We start from the raw sequence: 15,908 nt of genomic DNA, 5'->3' as shown, positions 1-15,908 counted from the left end.
GAACTTTAATGTGCGTCATGACTTAAAATCTAAAGTTAATCAGAATTTTTATCTTCCTTTTGAATAACACAAGAACCTTATAACACTTTATTTTCAACATCACTACTAACCACACCCCTGCACATGAACTCACTGACACACTCAGCTTCTCTGGTTTTGCCTGGTGTTGTCATTGTCTTTTTTAAATCTCACAGTTAGCCATTATTATTATTGTTTTATATGGTCAATATTTGTTTTGATTTACCAACATGTTTAGCTATTTCTTTGCCCGCCGTTTCTCGTTGCATCTGAGACCTCTCTTCTGGAATCATTTTCTTTACTCCTGCAATATATTCTTTGGAAATTCCTTCATTTTCTGTTAATGTTTTTATTTTTCCCTTGTCCTTAAAGACAGTTCTGCTAGGTGTACAGTTCTAGACAGTTACTTTGTCTAAGCTCTTTGGAGATATTATTTCATTGTCATCTGTTTCCATGGCTTCTGGATAAGAAGTCAGATGTCAGTCTAATTGTCATTCTTTTGTACAAAATCTGTCTTTTCTCTCTGACTGTTTTTAACATCTTCTTTTTGTTTTTCATGTCCTGGAGTTTTACCATGTATTTGTCCTGCTTGGAATTCATTGTGCTTTCTGAATCCAAGAATTAGTGAGGTTTTTCCCTTTGTATTAAAAAAATTCATCTATTATCTCTGAACATTGCTTCTCTCCTATTCTCTATATTCTCAAACTCCCATTAGCTCTCTGTATGGGTCACTTAACTTGTCTTTCTAATGTCATCTTTTTGTCTTTCTGTGATTTATTATGTGTGATTTCTTTAGATTTTCCTTCCAAATCACTATTTCTCTGTTGAGCTCTTGCCTAATGTGTTTAACCCATCCATTAAATTTTCAATTTCAATAATTGTTTTTTCAGTTCCTAGAAGTTCTAGTTCTTTTAATAGTCTGTTATTCTGTATACGTATTTTGTTCTTTATTTCTTGAAACATTTAAGGCTATTGCAACATCTGAATGGAGAGGAGGGGTGATTCTCTTGATAATTGTTCATGGTGCATGGTATCCTCATGTGTGTTGTGATATTTATTGTAAACTTGTTCTTAGGACTCTGGGAATTGTAAGAAGCCTGGGGTGAGAGTTTGTTCCTCCAGAAAAGGTTCATGTTTAAATCTGCCAGGAGCCTAGGAGTTTCCCAACTTCAGACACCTCTAAGTTAGTTTATTGGCTGGATATTTCTTAACCATCAGGCTGGTGTAAATTTGTACCCTAACCTATCTTGAGGCCCTGTCTATGATGACATATTTATAGGAGAGATCTTGTTCCCCCTTGACCCAAAGCGAGAGGCTAGTGTACTTGTCCTATCTTTTTTTTTTTTTGAGGAAGATTAGCCCTGAGCTAACATCTGTGCCCATCTTCCTCTACTTTATATGTGGGACACCTACAGCAGCATGACTTAGCCTAGCAATGCCTTGTCCGCACCCGGGATCTGAACCGGTGAAACCTGGGCCGCCAAAGCAGAACATTCGAACTTAACCACTGTGCCACTGGGCCAGCCCCTGTCCTGTCTTTTTGAAGGTGGATTTTTATTGGTTGATTAGTTTTGGTCTCCATTTTCACTGAAGGCATTTCCCTTTATGGTTTCAGGGTTTGTTTCCTCAGGGTGTACTCTGCCCCGCCTCTAATTTATGTGAGACCAAAGGCTTGGCTCCTATACTTCCATGTGATATCCTTAAATTTTAAGAGTCTAGGTTACTGCCAAAATAGATTCAGGGTAACCATTAGTTTTAGTAACCACTTAATGCTCTGGATTCATGCTACTACTTCATTTTTAGCCCTTGAGAATCTCCCTTGCTTTTGTGCAAACTCGGCTATGCATTCAAGGATGCCTTTAATATTTTATCTTATATTTTCGAGTGTTTTATAGTGAGAGGGTTTCAAATGTCTAACCTACCATATTTCTAGAAGGGAATTTCCAGTATTCCTTTTTTTTTTTTTTTTGAGGAAGATTAGCCCTGAGCTAACATCTGCTGCCAATCCTCCTCTTTTTACTGAGGAAGACTGACCCTGAGCTAACATCCGTGCCCATCTTCCTCTACTTTATATGTGGGACACCTGCCACAGCATGGCTTGGCAAGTGGTGTGTAGGTTCACACCCAGGATCTCAACCCGTGAACCCCCCGGGCCGCCAAAGCAGAATGTGTGAACTTAACCTTAAGGTGCACCACTGGGCCCGCTCCCATCCAGTATTCCTTTTTGTATCTGCACTATTTCTGTCCATGGTGTACTGAAAAATTGGTTTTTGTCAGACCATTTGCTTATGCTTTAGTAGTGCGTCATATCAGGAGAGCATCCTAATTTTCTAGGATATTCTAAGGAAGCCACAGATTGACAGGGAACAGTTTTAGGCACTATCCTTCAGCAAGGGTACTTCGGGGAGGCAGGCAATTAGTTTCTCAAACCTTCCTAAGACAGCTAGTAGTCTACTGACTTTGAAAGGATTTAGTGACAGTAGATCTCGGTGAATCCCCAGACACCTTAAAAAGAATGTAATCAAGTATTTTATAATTACTTCTTAAAGCAAAATTACTTTTTATTTGAGAGAGCTTTTTCTTTTTTTTCTTAAGATTTTATTTTTTCTTTTTCTCCCCAAAGCCCCCCGGTACATAGTTGTAGATTTTAGTTGTGGGTCCTTCTAGTTGTGGCATGTGGGATGCCACCTCAGCATGGCCTGTTGAGCCGTGCCATATCCGTGCCCAGGATCCAAACTGGTGAAACCCTGGGCCACCAAAGCGGAGCACACGAACTTAACCACTCGGCCACGTGCTGGCCCCTGAGAGAGCTTTTCCAATAACAGATTTATCAAGAAGTGTCTGTTGGGATTCTGAATGGGATCTGTTTGAAAAAGGAGTTTTGCTCCTAAAATAAATGGAAAGAACTGCTGTAGAACATGTTAATTTCTTCTGAATTTCTTAACAACTTCAAGGTTTTAGTTATAATTCATAAGAACGTGGTATTTCTAGTTTGTTTTTATAGTAGTAGTCTTAAAATTCCACTGGGCTTATTCTTCCCATCTCACCAGCAATATATAGACATCGCAGTTGTTTGTTTTTTCTTCTAGGTATGATTGTGAAATCATTAAAATTGCAAAAAAAATTGTTTTTACATTTTATATTAAGAATGGCTATTTAAAAAACTACTTGCAGGATGTTTTATAGTATCATGTCACCTTTATTTCCATCTAAGATTCCCCATCCTCATATACCTCTATAAATTATAAATATATTATTGCCCCTTAGTTCTTACAGTATGAAACTGAGGGCCAGAGAGCCTCGTGATCTACTGATTAGTAAATGCTCTAGACAAAACTGTGCTTCTTCAGAGTATCAATAAGTGCAATATAAATGCTTGTATTAAGTAGGAATTATAAGATAGATGGTAATAATTAATTTAAAAGTGAATATGTTAATATCTGTTGGAGATGAGGATAGAAATAAGAAGATGGCACTATAAATATTATAGACCCTGGAGTCAGACAGACTTTGGTTTATATCTCATTTCTGCCACTTAATAACTATGACCTAAGGCAAGTTACATAACCTCTTTAAGCCTGAGATTCCTCTTGAAGAAAGGATATAGGTATACCAATAGTGTCAACCTCATAGTATCATTAGCATTAATTAAGTGCATATAAAGCACTTAGGCACAGTGCCTGTTAAGGGAATAAATGAATCCTTGAATAGCATCCAGGCTCATTGGAATCCTATAAAGCAGGGGTTGGCAGACTTTTCTGTAAAGGGCCAAACAGTAATTGCCAGCCACATTCTGTGTCTGTTAGATATTCTGTTTTGTTTTTTTCTGTTTTTAAAAATATTTTAAGATATAAAAACCGCTCTTGACTCACAGGCTGTGGGCCCAGTTTGGCCCCTGGGCTGTAGTTTGCCAATCTCTGCCATAGAATGTTACCTTTCAACACAGCAGCACTAGAGTTTTCAAAAACATACTGAGTTTTTCCCTCTTAAACTTTTAGCCTTGGTTTGACAATGTTTCTTGTGTATTAGGTGCTATGTATTTTAGTTATTGGCATCTATATTTTTATATAACTGTGTTTTTTTCTTCTACCCATCTGTCAGCCAACTTTATCCTAAAGTGAAATGGTTTAGACCATTTCCTTGGGCCCTTGATCAATTGTCCTCTTAAGAAATCTATAGAAGCTAATATGCTCCAATTTCAGTATGAAACATTTTAGGAACTTTTGACAGAGAAGTAATCATTAGTCTCTTATTATTGCCTTTATACCAGTATTTCCATGTGAAGGGCTTGACCCCTTAGGCCTGTTACTTTTGTTTCTTCCTTAATGGTATTTTCTCAATTCTGTTGTGAATTATCTAAACCAGTTTTGGAACTAAGACAGGCCTGTGGAGTTACTGGAGTTTCCTAATTTTCAACTGATGAGAGTTTCTAGTACACTGGGAATGCTTAGGACAGTAACATGATTGCTTTTGTCCTTCCTAGTGGAAGATGGTAATATTGATACATTCTTGGTGACCCAGAAGATGGGTTGGGTTCATATCTTTTCTTCATTGTATACTTATAAAGCCTTAGTTTTGTATGTGTGGTTATAATTCTCAGGCTCCGTGTTACCTTAATATCCTTGCTAGGAAATAAACTTTAACCAGAAAGAGAAATTATCTGTTAGAAAACATTTCTTTTTCTCTTCCAGTTGAAGCTGCAAAGTCTCAAGTTGGGCCCTTTAATGATTCTACTCATATATCTCTTCAAGAAGAAAACCAGTCTTCTGTCAGTCATTGCCTCCCTGACACTTCTACAGTTACTGAAGAAGGTTTATTCAGCCAAAAGAGTTTCCTTGTTCTGGGTTTTAGTAGTGAAAATGAAGCTAATATTGCAAATATCATCAGAGAAAATGCTGGAAAAACTGTGTCCCTTCAGAGCAGAATTGTTGCTGATTACGCTGTGGTTCCTCTGCTGGGGTGTGAAGTGGAAGCAACTGTGGGAGAAGTTGTTACAAATACGTGGCTGGTAAGAAAACACTGTAGCAGTCTGAAATATAGTTTTGAAGGATATCTCAATACCAAGAGTGTTAATGTGTATCTCTTAGGCAGTTCAATTCAGGTAAATTGGTGTTTGCATTTGATCACTGTTTAGATATTGCTTTTAGCAAAGGAAATACTAAAATATGAAAATTTGCTACCTTCTTGGTCCTGATCCTGGTAGAATAGGAGTTATCGTTTCCTAGAGGCCACAGCAGCAACATTCCTTCTTAGCACATTACTCCAGATCATTTCGTACTATTTCGGCCTTCCCTGTTTTCTCATGACCAAAGCATGATATGTACCTTTCTATTATTCCATCTTGTTGGCTTACCACTGGCAATTTCACCATTGATTTTTTTTTTTTTTAACTTTCCAAGAATTTAAAGGAAAAAATTATAAACTAATACCTTGGAAGAAATTAAATTTAAAACAGTATTCAGTAATTTCAATGATAAATTGGCTGATTTTAATATCCTATATAATAAATTGATTATATTTTTCTTTTTTTTCCTTTTGTTTTTGTTTTTGTTTTTTTTTTTTGAGGAAGATTAGCCCTGAGCTAACATCTGTGCCCATCTTCCTCTACTTTCTATGTGGGACACCTACCACAGCATGGCTTGCCAAGTGGTGCTGTGTCTGCATCCGGGATCCAAACCAGCGAACCCCGGGCTGCCTAAGCGGAACGTACACACTTAACCACTGCGCCACTGGGCCGGCCCCATGATGTTGTGATTTGAAGTGTATTGAGCATACATAAGTTTATTTTAAATTAAAATTGCTTTTCATCTAAATTAAAATTACTGCTACTATGATAAAACCAGTGTTAACCACTAGTTGCTTATTTCAGGTTGATATTATTGTTTCTCTTATTTTTAAAAGGTAACTTGTATAGACTATCAGACTTTAATTGATCCAAAGTCAAATCCTCTCTTCATGCCAGTCCCAGTAATGGCAGGAGTGACTCCTTTAGTGGATTGTGTTATTTCGTTCAGCCAGTGTGTGGGAGCAGAAAAAGATTCATTGACATTCTTAGCAAATCACCTTGGAGCAAGGTATGTAGTATTTTTAGTGGGCCTGTTGTGTTGGTGTACCTTCTATTTGTTTTGATGTATTTGAGAGCATTCAAATTAGAATTTGGCTGGGTGTCTTTATAGTACTTACGGGTAGTATCTAGTGTATCTATGTGATGGCCCAAAGTGGGAGAGGAGAGAGTGCTACTTCATGGATGCCTGGCAAATGTTAAGATTACAGGCACTGGGGCCGGCCCTGTGGCTGAGTGGTTAAGTTCGTGCACTCCCCTGTAGAAGGACCCACAACTAAGAATATACAACTATGTCCCAGGGGGCTTGGGGGAGGAAAAGGAAAAAAAATAAAATCTTAAAAAAAAAGATTACAGGCATTAATGCTTACCTAGAGAAAAGGGAATATTTAAAGCTGATACATGGACCATTATTGAATATTGCTTGGCACTAAGCTTTATTCCCCTCCACGTGCCATATGGGTGATTTATTCTTTTTCAGTATACATTCGTTGTTTCTCTGGTTTTCAGCCAGAAATGCAAATGTTAAGTGGGAATAATGAATACTTTGGAAGAAATAAAATGTATTTAAAAGTTACCTCCAAAATTCAAATTAGCCCAACCCGTGTGATTCACATTAGATGGTGGCTGTTTAAAAAGGAAGTAGAAACTGTTACAGCAGTGAATGTAAATGAGCTAAACTTTTACATTCAAAGAAGAGTCCTTTTAGATTAGATCATGAAGCAACACTTAAAACGCTTTTAAACACGCGATATACCTCCAGGCCGGCCCCGTGGCTGAGTGGTTAAGTTCCAGCGCTCCACTTCAGAGGTCCAGGGTTTTGCTAGTCCGGATCCTGGGCAGGGACATGGTACCGCTCGTCAGGCCATGCTGAGGCAGCATCCCACCGTAGCACAGGCAGAAGGACCCACAACTAAAATACACAACTATGTACTAGGGAATTTGGGGAGAGAGAGCAGAAAAAAAGATTGGCAACAGTTGTTAGCTCAGGTGCCAATCTTTAATAAAAAGTTAAAAAGAGACACACCTAAAGCAAAGTGATTCAGAATATTTGGGGGGGAAAAGTTGGGCAAAGATCTGTCAAGTAAATGCAAATGAAAAGAAAGGAGGAGTTGCACTTTTAATGTCAGGCGAGTCTAGATTCAAATCAAAAGGCATTAAACAAGAAAGAGAAGAGCACTGGAAATAGAGTGCTAGTCACAATGAAGGTAAAAAATACGTACGCCAGACTGAGCATGACTGTCGTTGGTAAAGCAGAAACAAGATATTCCGAGGAATCAACAAAAATACCTTACTTGTAGGAGAATTGAATTCTTATCTTTCACGTCATGACAGGTCAAATAGAAAACAGGGAAGGATACGTAAATACCACAGTTAGATATCTACCCTGAAACAGTGAGCATGCCTTTTCAGGTGCCTGTGGAACGCTCGTAAATGTCACCTGTAAAGAAATTGGCCTCAAAGAAAACCTCAGTTAATTCCCTAAAGTAGGAAGAGTGCCGACCATATTCTCTAATCACAATGCAAAAAAACTAGAAATGAATAATAGAGAAAATAAAAGCACCTTATCTACTGGACATTTTACAACTGTTTTTTTTTAGCTTGGCACCTGAGCTAATGTCTGCTGCCAATCTTCTTTCTTTTTTCCTTTTCCCCAGAGGCCCCCAGTACGTAATTGTATCTTCTAGTTGTAGGTCCTTCTGGCTCTGCTGTGTGGGATTCCACCTCACCATGGCTTGATGAGTGGTACCATGTCCACGCCCAGGATCCAAACCAGTGAAACCCTGGGCTGCCAAAGTGGAGAATGTGAACTTAACCACCAATAAAAAGCTTTTTGAAAAAAACTGAAATTGCAGAAAATCTAGAAAATGAAAACAAGAATATGACAACCAACTCCGTGGGGTCCAACTAAAGCCGTTCTCAGAGAAAAATTCAGTAAAGTGGCTCTGCAGAAAATTAATATACAGAAATCATTGACCTTCATCTATACCACCAGTTAGAAGAGCTAATGAATACAAAGGCCTCTTACCAGGTCTGCGGTAGAAAAGAAGACACATAGCAGCAAGTTTAACATGAAACTTGAAAGAGCTCCAGAAACTTGTAAAATGCTATTGAGGGAAATAAAATAAGGCTCAAACAGTAGGAAAGGTGTACATGTTCTTGGAAAGGAAGACTGAACATTATAAAGAAGTTTCTGTTATCCCCTGTGTTAATGTTTACGTTTAACATGATCCCAATAAAAATGCCAGCAGAATTTTTTAGGGAGGACAATAAACAAACTAATTCTAACATTCATCAGAAAAGATGAGCAAGCAGGAAAGTTATGAAAATTCTGAAATAGAATAGTTATTTAAGTATACTTTGTAAAACCTCACTAAATATAGTGTAGCTATAAGTAGCAGAAAGTTCAATAAATGAACGAAGTCTAGAAATAGACCCAAATACAAATAGGAATTTAGTGCATGATAAAAGTGATATTTCAAGTTACTGTGGAAGAGATGGTTTAATCAATAAATAGTGTTCAGTAGAGTCTGAAGACTTCAGAGGAGCCACATCTCTTACCCAGATAAGTACCAAATGGATCAGTGGGTTAAATGTGAAAAGTGAAACCATGAACACACTAGGAAAAATGTGGGATATCTTAAAAACCTTAAGAGTGGGGAGCTAGAACATTAAACCTGGAAGTCATAAAAGAAAAAATTGAATTCGGTTATCTCCAGTGGTGGACTTCTGTTTCTGCCCCCACTCTCTGGTTTAATATTCTGTGATCTTGAGCAAGTCACTTAATTTCTCCGTATCTTTTCCCAGGTTGTATTTTTACAATATTTTGTAAAATATTGATATTTCACAAGTCCTGTGAGGATCAAGTGAAATTATATGTGAAGATGCTGTGAGAAGCTATAGTGAGCTAGAAAGATACAGTGTGATACAGTGTGCTTTCTCTACTCCCCTAGTTGTTCCATGCCTCCTTTTGGGAGGAAAGGACAAGGTGGGTGGGTGACAACTTATTAAGGAGGTAATTTTTCTGGTTATTTCTTGAAAGTCTAGTTTAATTTGCTTATGTTTTTATAAAAAGTTTAATTATAGCAAAACATTTTTATCCTAGAGTAAGCATTTGTAAGGGGATTGATTAGCTTAATTTAACCAATAGAACCAACTTTTAATCAGTAAGTATTTTCTTTTTTTTTTTTAAGATTTTATTTTTTCCTTTTTCTCCCCAAAGGCCCCCCAGTACATAGTTGTATATTCTTCGTTGTGGGTCCTTCTAGTTGTGGCACGTGGGACGCTGCCTCAGTGTGATTTGGTGAGCAGTGCCATGTCCGCGCCCAGGATTTGAACCAACAAAACACTGGGCTGCCTGCCACAGAGCATGCAAACTTAACCACTCAGCCATGGGGCCAGCCCCAGTATTTTCTTATCCTTAGAACTTTAACCACACTTGTGCATTAGAAACTTTATTCTTAGTTTGCTGGCTAATTGTGTATCTGACCATTTGCTTTTCTTTAAATATAACTTTCAGTGTTCAAGAATTCTTTGTTCGCAAATCCAATGCAAAGAAAGGTATGCTTGCCAGTACACATCTTGTATTGAAAGAACCAGGTGGTTCTAAATACGAAGCTTCCAAGAAGTGGAATTTACCAGCAGTCACTATAGCTTGGCTCTTGGAGACCGCTAGAATGGGAAAGAAAGCAAATGAAAGCCATTTTCTGATTGAAAATTCACCTAAAGAAGGTTAATATTTTTATTTTGTTCTTTTATATATATGTTTACGATTTGATGGTTTCTGGGATGTGACTGTGCCAAAGCTTGTTTTTAGGAGAGGTCATTGATTTCTGCTTTTCACATTGGGTACAGCGAGCCAGGATTGGGCATTCATTATCGGGTGGCAAAATAAATGTGTGTTCATAGCACAGATGTTTAATTTATATCTGTCCTATCAACCCTGGCACTATCTGCAAGCTAGAGGATACAAAATAATTTGGGGACATTCTAAGGTCTCAGTGTTCAAGTCTAAAGATGTGAGCTGGGATCCCATTTACTGTTCCTTCTGTGGCCCGCACTGACACACCATGTAATGAATGTGCTCTCTCATCTTTGGACTTGTGCAGGTTTTCTCTAGCCCACCTCATGCTTGCCTGTTGCTCCTCCTCATCTTTCACTTCTTGGCTTGGATGTCACTTCCCCTGGGAAGCCATTCTTGCCTCACCAAACGTGTCCCTTGTCTTGCCGTAACACCCCGTATTCTGCTTTTTATAGCTCTTACCCAGTGTTATAATTCTGGTCTACCTTCATATCTCCCTGCTCAACTATAAGCTCTGAAAAGGCAAGGTGTATGCCTGTCTTATGCATTATATGTTTCCATTGTGCAGCATTGGGCCTAGCATGGAGTAGCCATCTAATAAATGTTTTTGTTAAAGGTTGGAAAAAGGTGGGAGGCAGGGGTGGGAGGACACAGTAGCCCTGCTTGTAAGATGGTGGCATCCCTGGGCAAACTTGAGGGACCAGTGAGCAGCTTGGGAACATCTCTCAGAGCCGTCGCTTACCCACACTGGAAGTCCTGCAGCTGAGGCAAGCTGATGTTAGGTCATGTTAAAGTTTCATTGAGGACTTTCCCAAAACTGGACTGTAGTTGTTAACTCTGAGAATATAATTGGAATTTTCTTTTTATTCTGCCGTTAACTAAGATGACATTTATTTATATAATTTTTGGCAAATTGTAAGGTTTATTGAGAATACTTCAAGGCACAAGAAGCGAAACAAGAAATTAATTTCGTTAATCATTGTCTCAGTTGATGTGCTTGTCTCACTCAACGTGTGTTTAATATGCCATCTGGTGTTTCTCAGAAAGTACTTATATAACCGTGTGTTTTCAAGTGTACCTGAGAATTCACGTGAAAACTAACAATAAGATGTAAAAACATCACTTCTTGTGTGCCTCTTTAGAGACAAAAGATGACATTAGTGGCTCACGTTTGCTTCCTTTTATTTTAAATCTCTAGAACAAAGTTTGGAAACTGAAATAGTAAATGGGGTGAATCTAAATCCAGATACTCCAGAGCAGCCTGCCACACACGTGGACACGCACAGGAAAACAGCTGTTACCCCCTTAGATATGAACCGCTTCCAGAGTAAGGCGTTCCATGCTGTGATCTCCCAGCACACCGGGCAGCGCTCAGTTTCCCCAGCAGTGGGCCAGCCGCTCCAGAAGGAGCCCTCTTTACACCTGGACACGCCATCAAAATTTCTGTCCAAGGACAAACTCTTCAAGCCTTCCTTTGATGTCAAGGTAGGTTTATAGAAAATGGTCCCAGAGTTAACAATTTTATAGTTCATAATGAAGTTAGAGCACCAAATTCTGCATCACCTCTAAAGTTTGCAGTAGTAAATTTTCCAGAGACATTGACAAGTGAATTCATATTATTGAGTCCTCGTATATACCCTGGGTTGAGGTAACAGCTAAAGATCTATATGGTGTGAAGTCAGGACATCTGGGTTCCGGTCCTAGGTCTGCCATGAATGGTATGACTCTAGACAGATCATTGGGCATAAGTGAGCATCAGTTCCTTCTAACGCACAGATTTATCATAAGGATCAAATGAAATGATGTAATGAAATAATTTTATAAACTATAAGATAATATAAACACATTGCTAGTTATGTTTGATTCTAGGAGTACACCCAGTGCTTGCTTTCTGAAAATGTCTCTATTATCACCTACTTTTCAATCATTTCCCTTAAAAAGATGGTTAAGTGTATACCCTTCTTTGATCTCCTGAGCACTGGAGTATGGCTCTCTTTCTGAAAACTTCACTCACAAATCAAGGGCTAATTTAACCTTCTTAGATGGTTTCCTTTTATTTCCTGAAGATGCTTTCTCTCCTTTAGGAGCTTTTGGCCTTTCAAGTGGCTATCCAAACCATTGTCTATGATTTCTTTATCCATGAACCTTTGTACAATTATCTGTTGAAGTTTTGCTCATAGGGTATTAAGAAGCAATATTTTAATAATTTTTACTAGTATGTTTTGGAGCACACTTATGAAGTTTACAGATTATTCATCTTCAGAAAATAAATATAAATTGATACCTGGGACAGTTTTCTTCAAGCAAAATCTTTGATCAAATCTATTCTGAAGTAACATTTTGTACTGTGATTAACACTGCCCCTCATGCCTTAAGAGACAGAGGAAAACCACTGGTTTGGGAACTGGGAGGTCTAGATCAGGCCTCTGCCTCTTAAGGCAAGTCAGCCTCTTTGGGCTTCATTATTCCCATCTGTACAATCAGGGAGTGTATCTAGATGCTCTCTGCGGTCTCATAGCACACAGACTCTTTGAAGAGTCAGTGAAATGATTTGATTAGGCCAGAAAATAGTGGAAATATTTCCAGGCATTCAGAACATTCTTTAGATTCTTTGCTGATGATTCTGAAATAGTCTCAGTGAAGGTACAGAACACATTTAAAGGTTTCGCTGTTTAGGTCATAGTTTATTTAGCAATGTTTTTCTCTGTTTTTTTTTCCTGGTACATAAAATAGTACTTCGTCTTATAACCAGTGGTTCTTCAAATTGACGTAATATGGTGTATTGAATTTTTTACTCTGAAAACAGGAAGGGCCCATGGAATAATCTCAAAATTGAACATCTATTAGGTCTTGCAATAAAAAACACACCTCTTATTTAAACTTCATTTTCAATTGACACACATCAGAAAAGTACAATAAATGTGCTGCTAAAGGAAATATCATTGTTAGCAGTTGGGAATCCACTGCACGTGTTCAGAAAGAGATCGTTGCCAGTGCCATGGAACCTTCCTTGTGCCCCTACCCCGTCACTCCTTCCTCTTTCCTCCCCAGAGGTATCACTCCTGACTTCGGACACTATAGCTTGGTTATGCTTGTTTTTGACTTTTAAATAGGTGGAATTGTAGTGTTTATTCTTTTGATTCTTCCCTTTTTCTGTTCAACTACCATTTGAAAGATTTATCTATGTTGCTACCTCTGATTTTATTACCATGCAGTATTCCATTATATGGATATACCACAATTTACATATCCTGTCTACTGTTGATGGGCATTTACCTAGTTACAAATTTTTGTTCCTACAAATAATGCAACTGTGAACATTCTTGTGCATGTCTCTTGGAAAGTGTGGGCATGCATTTCTTTTTGGTATATAACTAGGAGTGAGGTTGCTGGGTCATATTTTAACTTTAGTAGAGACCAGCAAACTGTCCAAGTGGTTGTACCAGTTCATACTCCCACCAGTAGTGTATTGAGCACCCAGTGTTCCCCATCCTTGCCAACAGGGTATTGTCAGTTTTGTGTTTTTTGTTTTTTGGGGTTTTTTTGAGGAAGCTCAGCCTTGAGCTAACATATGCCAGTCCTCTTTTTTTGCTGAGGAAGACTGGCCCTGAGCTAACATCTGCCAAGCCTCCTCTTTTTGCTGAGGAAGACTGGCCCTGAGCTAACATCTGTGCCCATCTTTCTCTACTTTATTTGTGGGACGCCTGCCACAGCATGGCTTGTTGAGTGGTGCCATGTCCGCACCCGGGATCCAAACTGGTGGACCCTGGGCCACCAAAGCAGAACATGTGCACTTAACTGCTGGGCCACCGGGCCGGCCCCAGTTTTGTGTTTTTAACTTTATACTTGGAAATAATTTCTCACAAAAAGTTGCAAAATAATAATAGTACAAGGAATACTCACATACCCTTTACTCACATATATAGAGTTTTCATTCATTTCCAGATGGAAGGACTTTGTTTCATTTTTAATTTGTAGGTTTATTGCATTGTGATCAGAGTGTTGTTTTTAATATTTCTACTTTACAGAACTTACTGATCATTTCTTTGTACCCTGATATATATATCGTCAGTTTTTGAGAACATTCCTTAAAGAGGAAGATATATTCTCCATCAGGGTGTAGTGTTAGAGAGACGTATACACACACACACACGTACACACACAAGATCTAACTTACTGATTATGTTGTTTAGATTTCTTATGCCCTTTCCTGTTTTTTGTTCACTGAACCTGTCTCGTACTAAGTGGTATCTTCAAGTTTCCTAATATTGATCAGTTTCTGTTTCTCCTTGTATCTCAAGTGTTTTTTGTTTTAAATAGATAATGGCTGTGTTAAGTACTGCATAGATATTCATGTCTCTTATTTAAGTTGGAATGTGTCTGTTGTCTCATTTAATGCTTTTTGGCTTGAAATCTGCTTGGGTATCAGGATTTCAATCCCTACTCTCCTATTATTTTTATTTGCCTCATAAATCTGTGCATTCCTTTGTTTTTAGCCTTTTTGGATTACTCCGTTTTAAGTATTTCTCCCCTATATAGCATAGAGTTGAATTTTGTTTTATGAACCATTTTGAAGATTTTTCTTTCAATTAGACAGGCTAAGCCCATTCACGTTTAATATGACTTAAATTTGATCTCAGATCTGCCATATATTGTGTTGTCATTACTTTGTGGTTACGTTATATATGTGTATATTACGTGTTTCTTCACTAATTGTATCCTCTTTGTTTCTTTTTTCATTATGGTATTTAGGAAGGGGGTTTGTTGATTTGTTTTATCATCATGGTCACCTTTATATTAATATTTCTTGTAATGCCCTTAATCCCCCTTCTTCTTACTTAACCAGTTTTAAATTGTTTTCACTCTTACTTATTGCTTCCACTACAGTCAATGATCTTATTCTGTTTCTCGTTTTTCTCCCTCCTGCTATTTTTAATTACATTTTTCTACTTTGTCAGAAAATAAAAACTTTATATATGTACTTCAACTGTGGACCTCACCCTTGTTCTAGTCCTAACTTGGCAGCCACATCTATGAAATGTGCACTTCTCTGTCCTTTATGAAGCTGCCCCGTCATCTTTTGGGGGATGAAGTTCCTGTGTACACTGTGCACATGGATTCCTCAGGAATGGCCCTGGTACAGTGCCTCCTGAGTCCTGTACACTCAGGACTTTCACTGAGGCCTTGAGTCTTCGGCAGATTGTTTGGATGTACTATTCTTAGTTGCTCTTTTTTTCCTTAAGCTTCCTTAAAATACCGCTCCACTGCTGCCTTGCTCTGTGCTTATCGTTTGTGAAAATTCTGGTGCCAGTCTGCTTATGTTGTCTTTATAAGTTAATTCTTTTTTTTTTTTTTTGCCTCAAGGCCATGTGGATTTTTCTTTTTTTTTAAGTCTAATAATTTACAAGGGTATGTCTAGATATTGATCATTCTCAATCAGTTTTCCCTGGCACATGGTGGGGTTTTAAATGTTTAGAATTTGGATCCTTCTATAAAATCTTTGGTCTGAGAGTTTAGAAGGATGGAGCTGCCAAGCAACTGAGTTGACTAGAACGGATTGGGATTGGGGCTTAAAGATCAAGAGTTCACGTTCTGGACCCATAAAGTTTGAGATGCTTGTTAGATATCCAAGTTGTGTTGTCAGATAGGCAGTTACACGTAAAGCCTGAAGTTAGGGGAATGGTCTAGGCTAGGGAAAGAAATTTGGGTTCTGAGTTTATGGGTAATATTTAAAGCTACCTGAGAATAGATGCCGAGAGAACAGAAGAAGAAATCCAAGGAACACCCTGAGGGGCTTGAATTCAGAGGAGGAATCAGCAAAGGAGACTGAGAAGGAGCCACCAGTGAGGGAAGAGAAAGCCTAGAGAGTGTCTTGGAGGCCAAGCAAGAAAGTATTTGAGGAAGGACTGGTTAACTGTGTCAGATGCCGCTGAAAGATCAAGAAAGGTGAGAACAGAAAATTGACCCCTGGATTTATGCTTATGGAGGTCACTGGTGATCTTCACAGTAAGGGTTTTGATGACATGG

General features: G+C 38.3%; 1 protein-coding gene across 6 annotated transcripts in view; it reads left to right on the top strand.

The window, feature by feature from the left end:
* Positions 1-15,908, top strand: part of TOPBP1 (DNA topoisomerase II binding protein 1) — a 61,566-nt gene that overhangs the window by 15,693 nt on the left and 29,965 nt on the right. For all 6 annotated transcript variants that reach the window (XM_070493268.1, XM_044755139.2, XM_070493265.1 and 3 more), the window contains 4 exons: positions 4,710-5,026; positions 5,920-6,092; positions 9,600-9,811; positions 11,080-11,366. In XM_070493268.1, coding sequence (XP_070349369.1) covers positions 4,710-5,026; positions 5,920-6,092; positions 9,600-9,811; positions 11,080-11,366 — 989 coding nt within the window. The remainder of the gene's footprint in view (positions 1-4,709; positions 5,027-5,919; positions 6,093-9,599; positions 9,812-11,079; positions 11,367-15,908) is intronic.

Source organism: Equus asinus, chromosome 21 (genome assembly GCF_041296235.1).
Source record: "Equus asinus isolate D_3611 breed Donkey chromosome 21, EquAss-T2T_v2, whole genome shotgun sequence".
In the NCBI taxonomy this organism is placed as follows: domain Eukaryota; kingdom Metazoa; phylum Chordata; class Mammalia; order Perissodactyla; family Equidae; genus Equus; species Equus asinus.
This window is presented reverse-complemented; position numbering and strand designations above follow the sequence as displayed.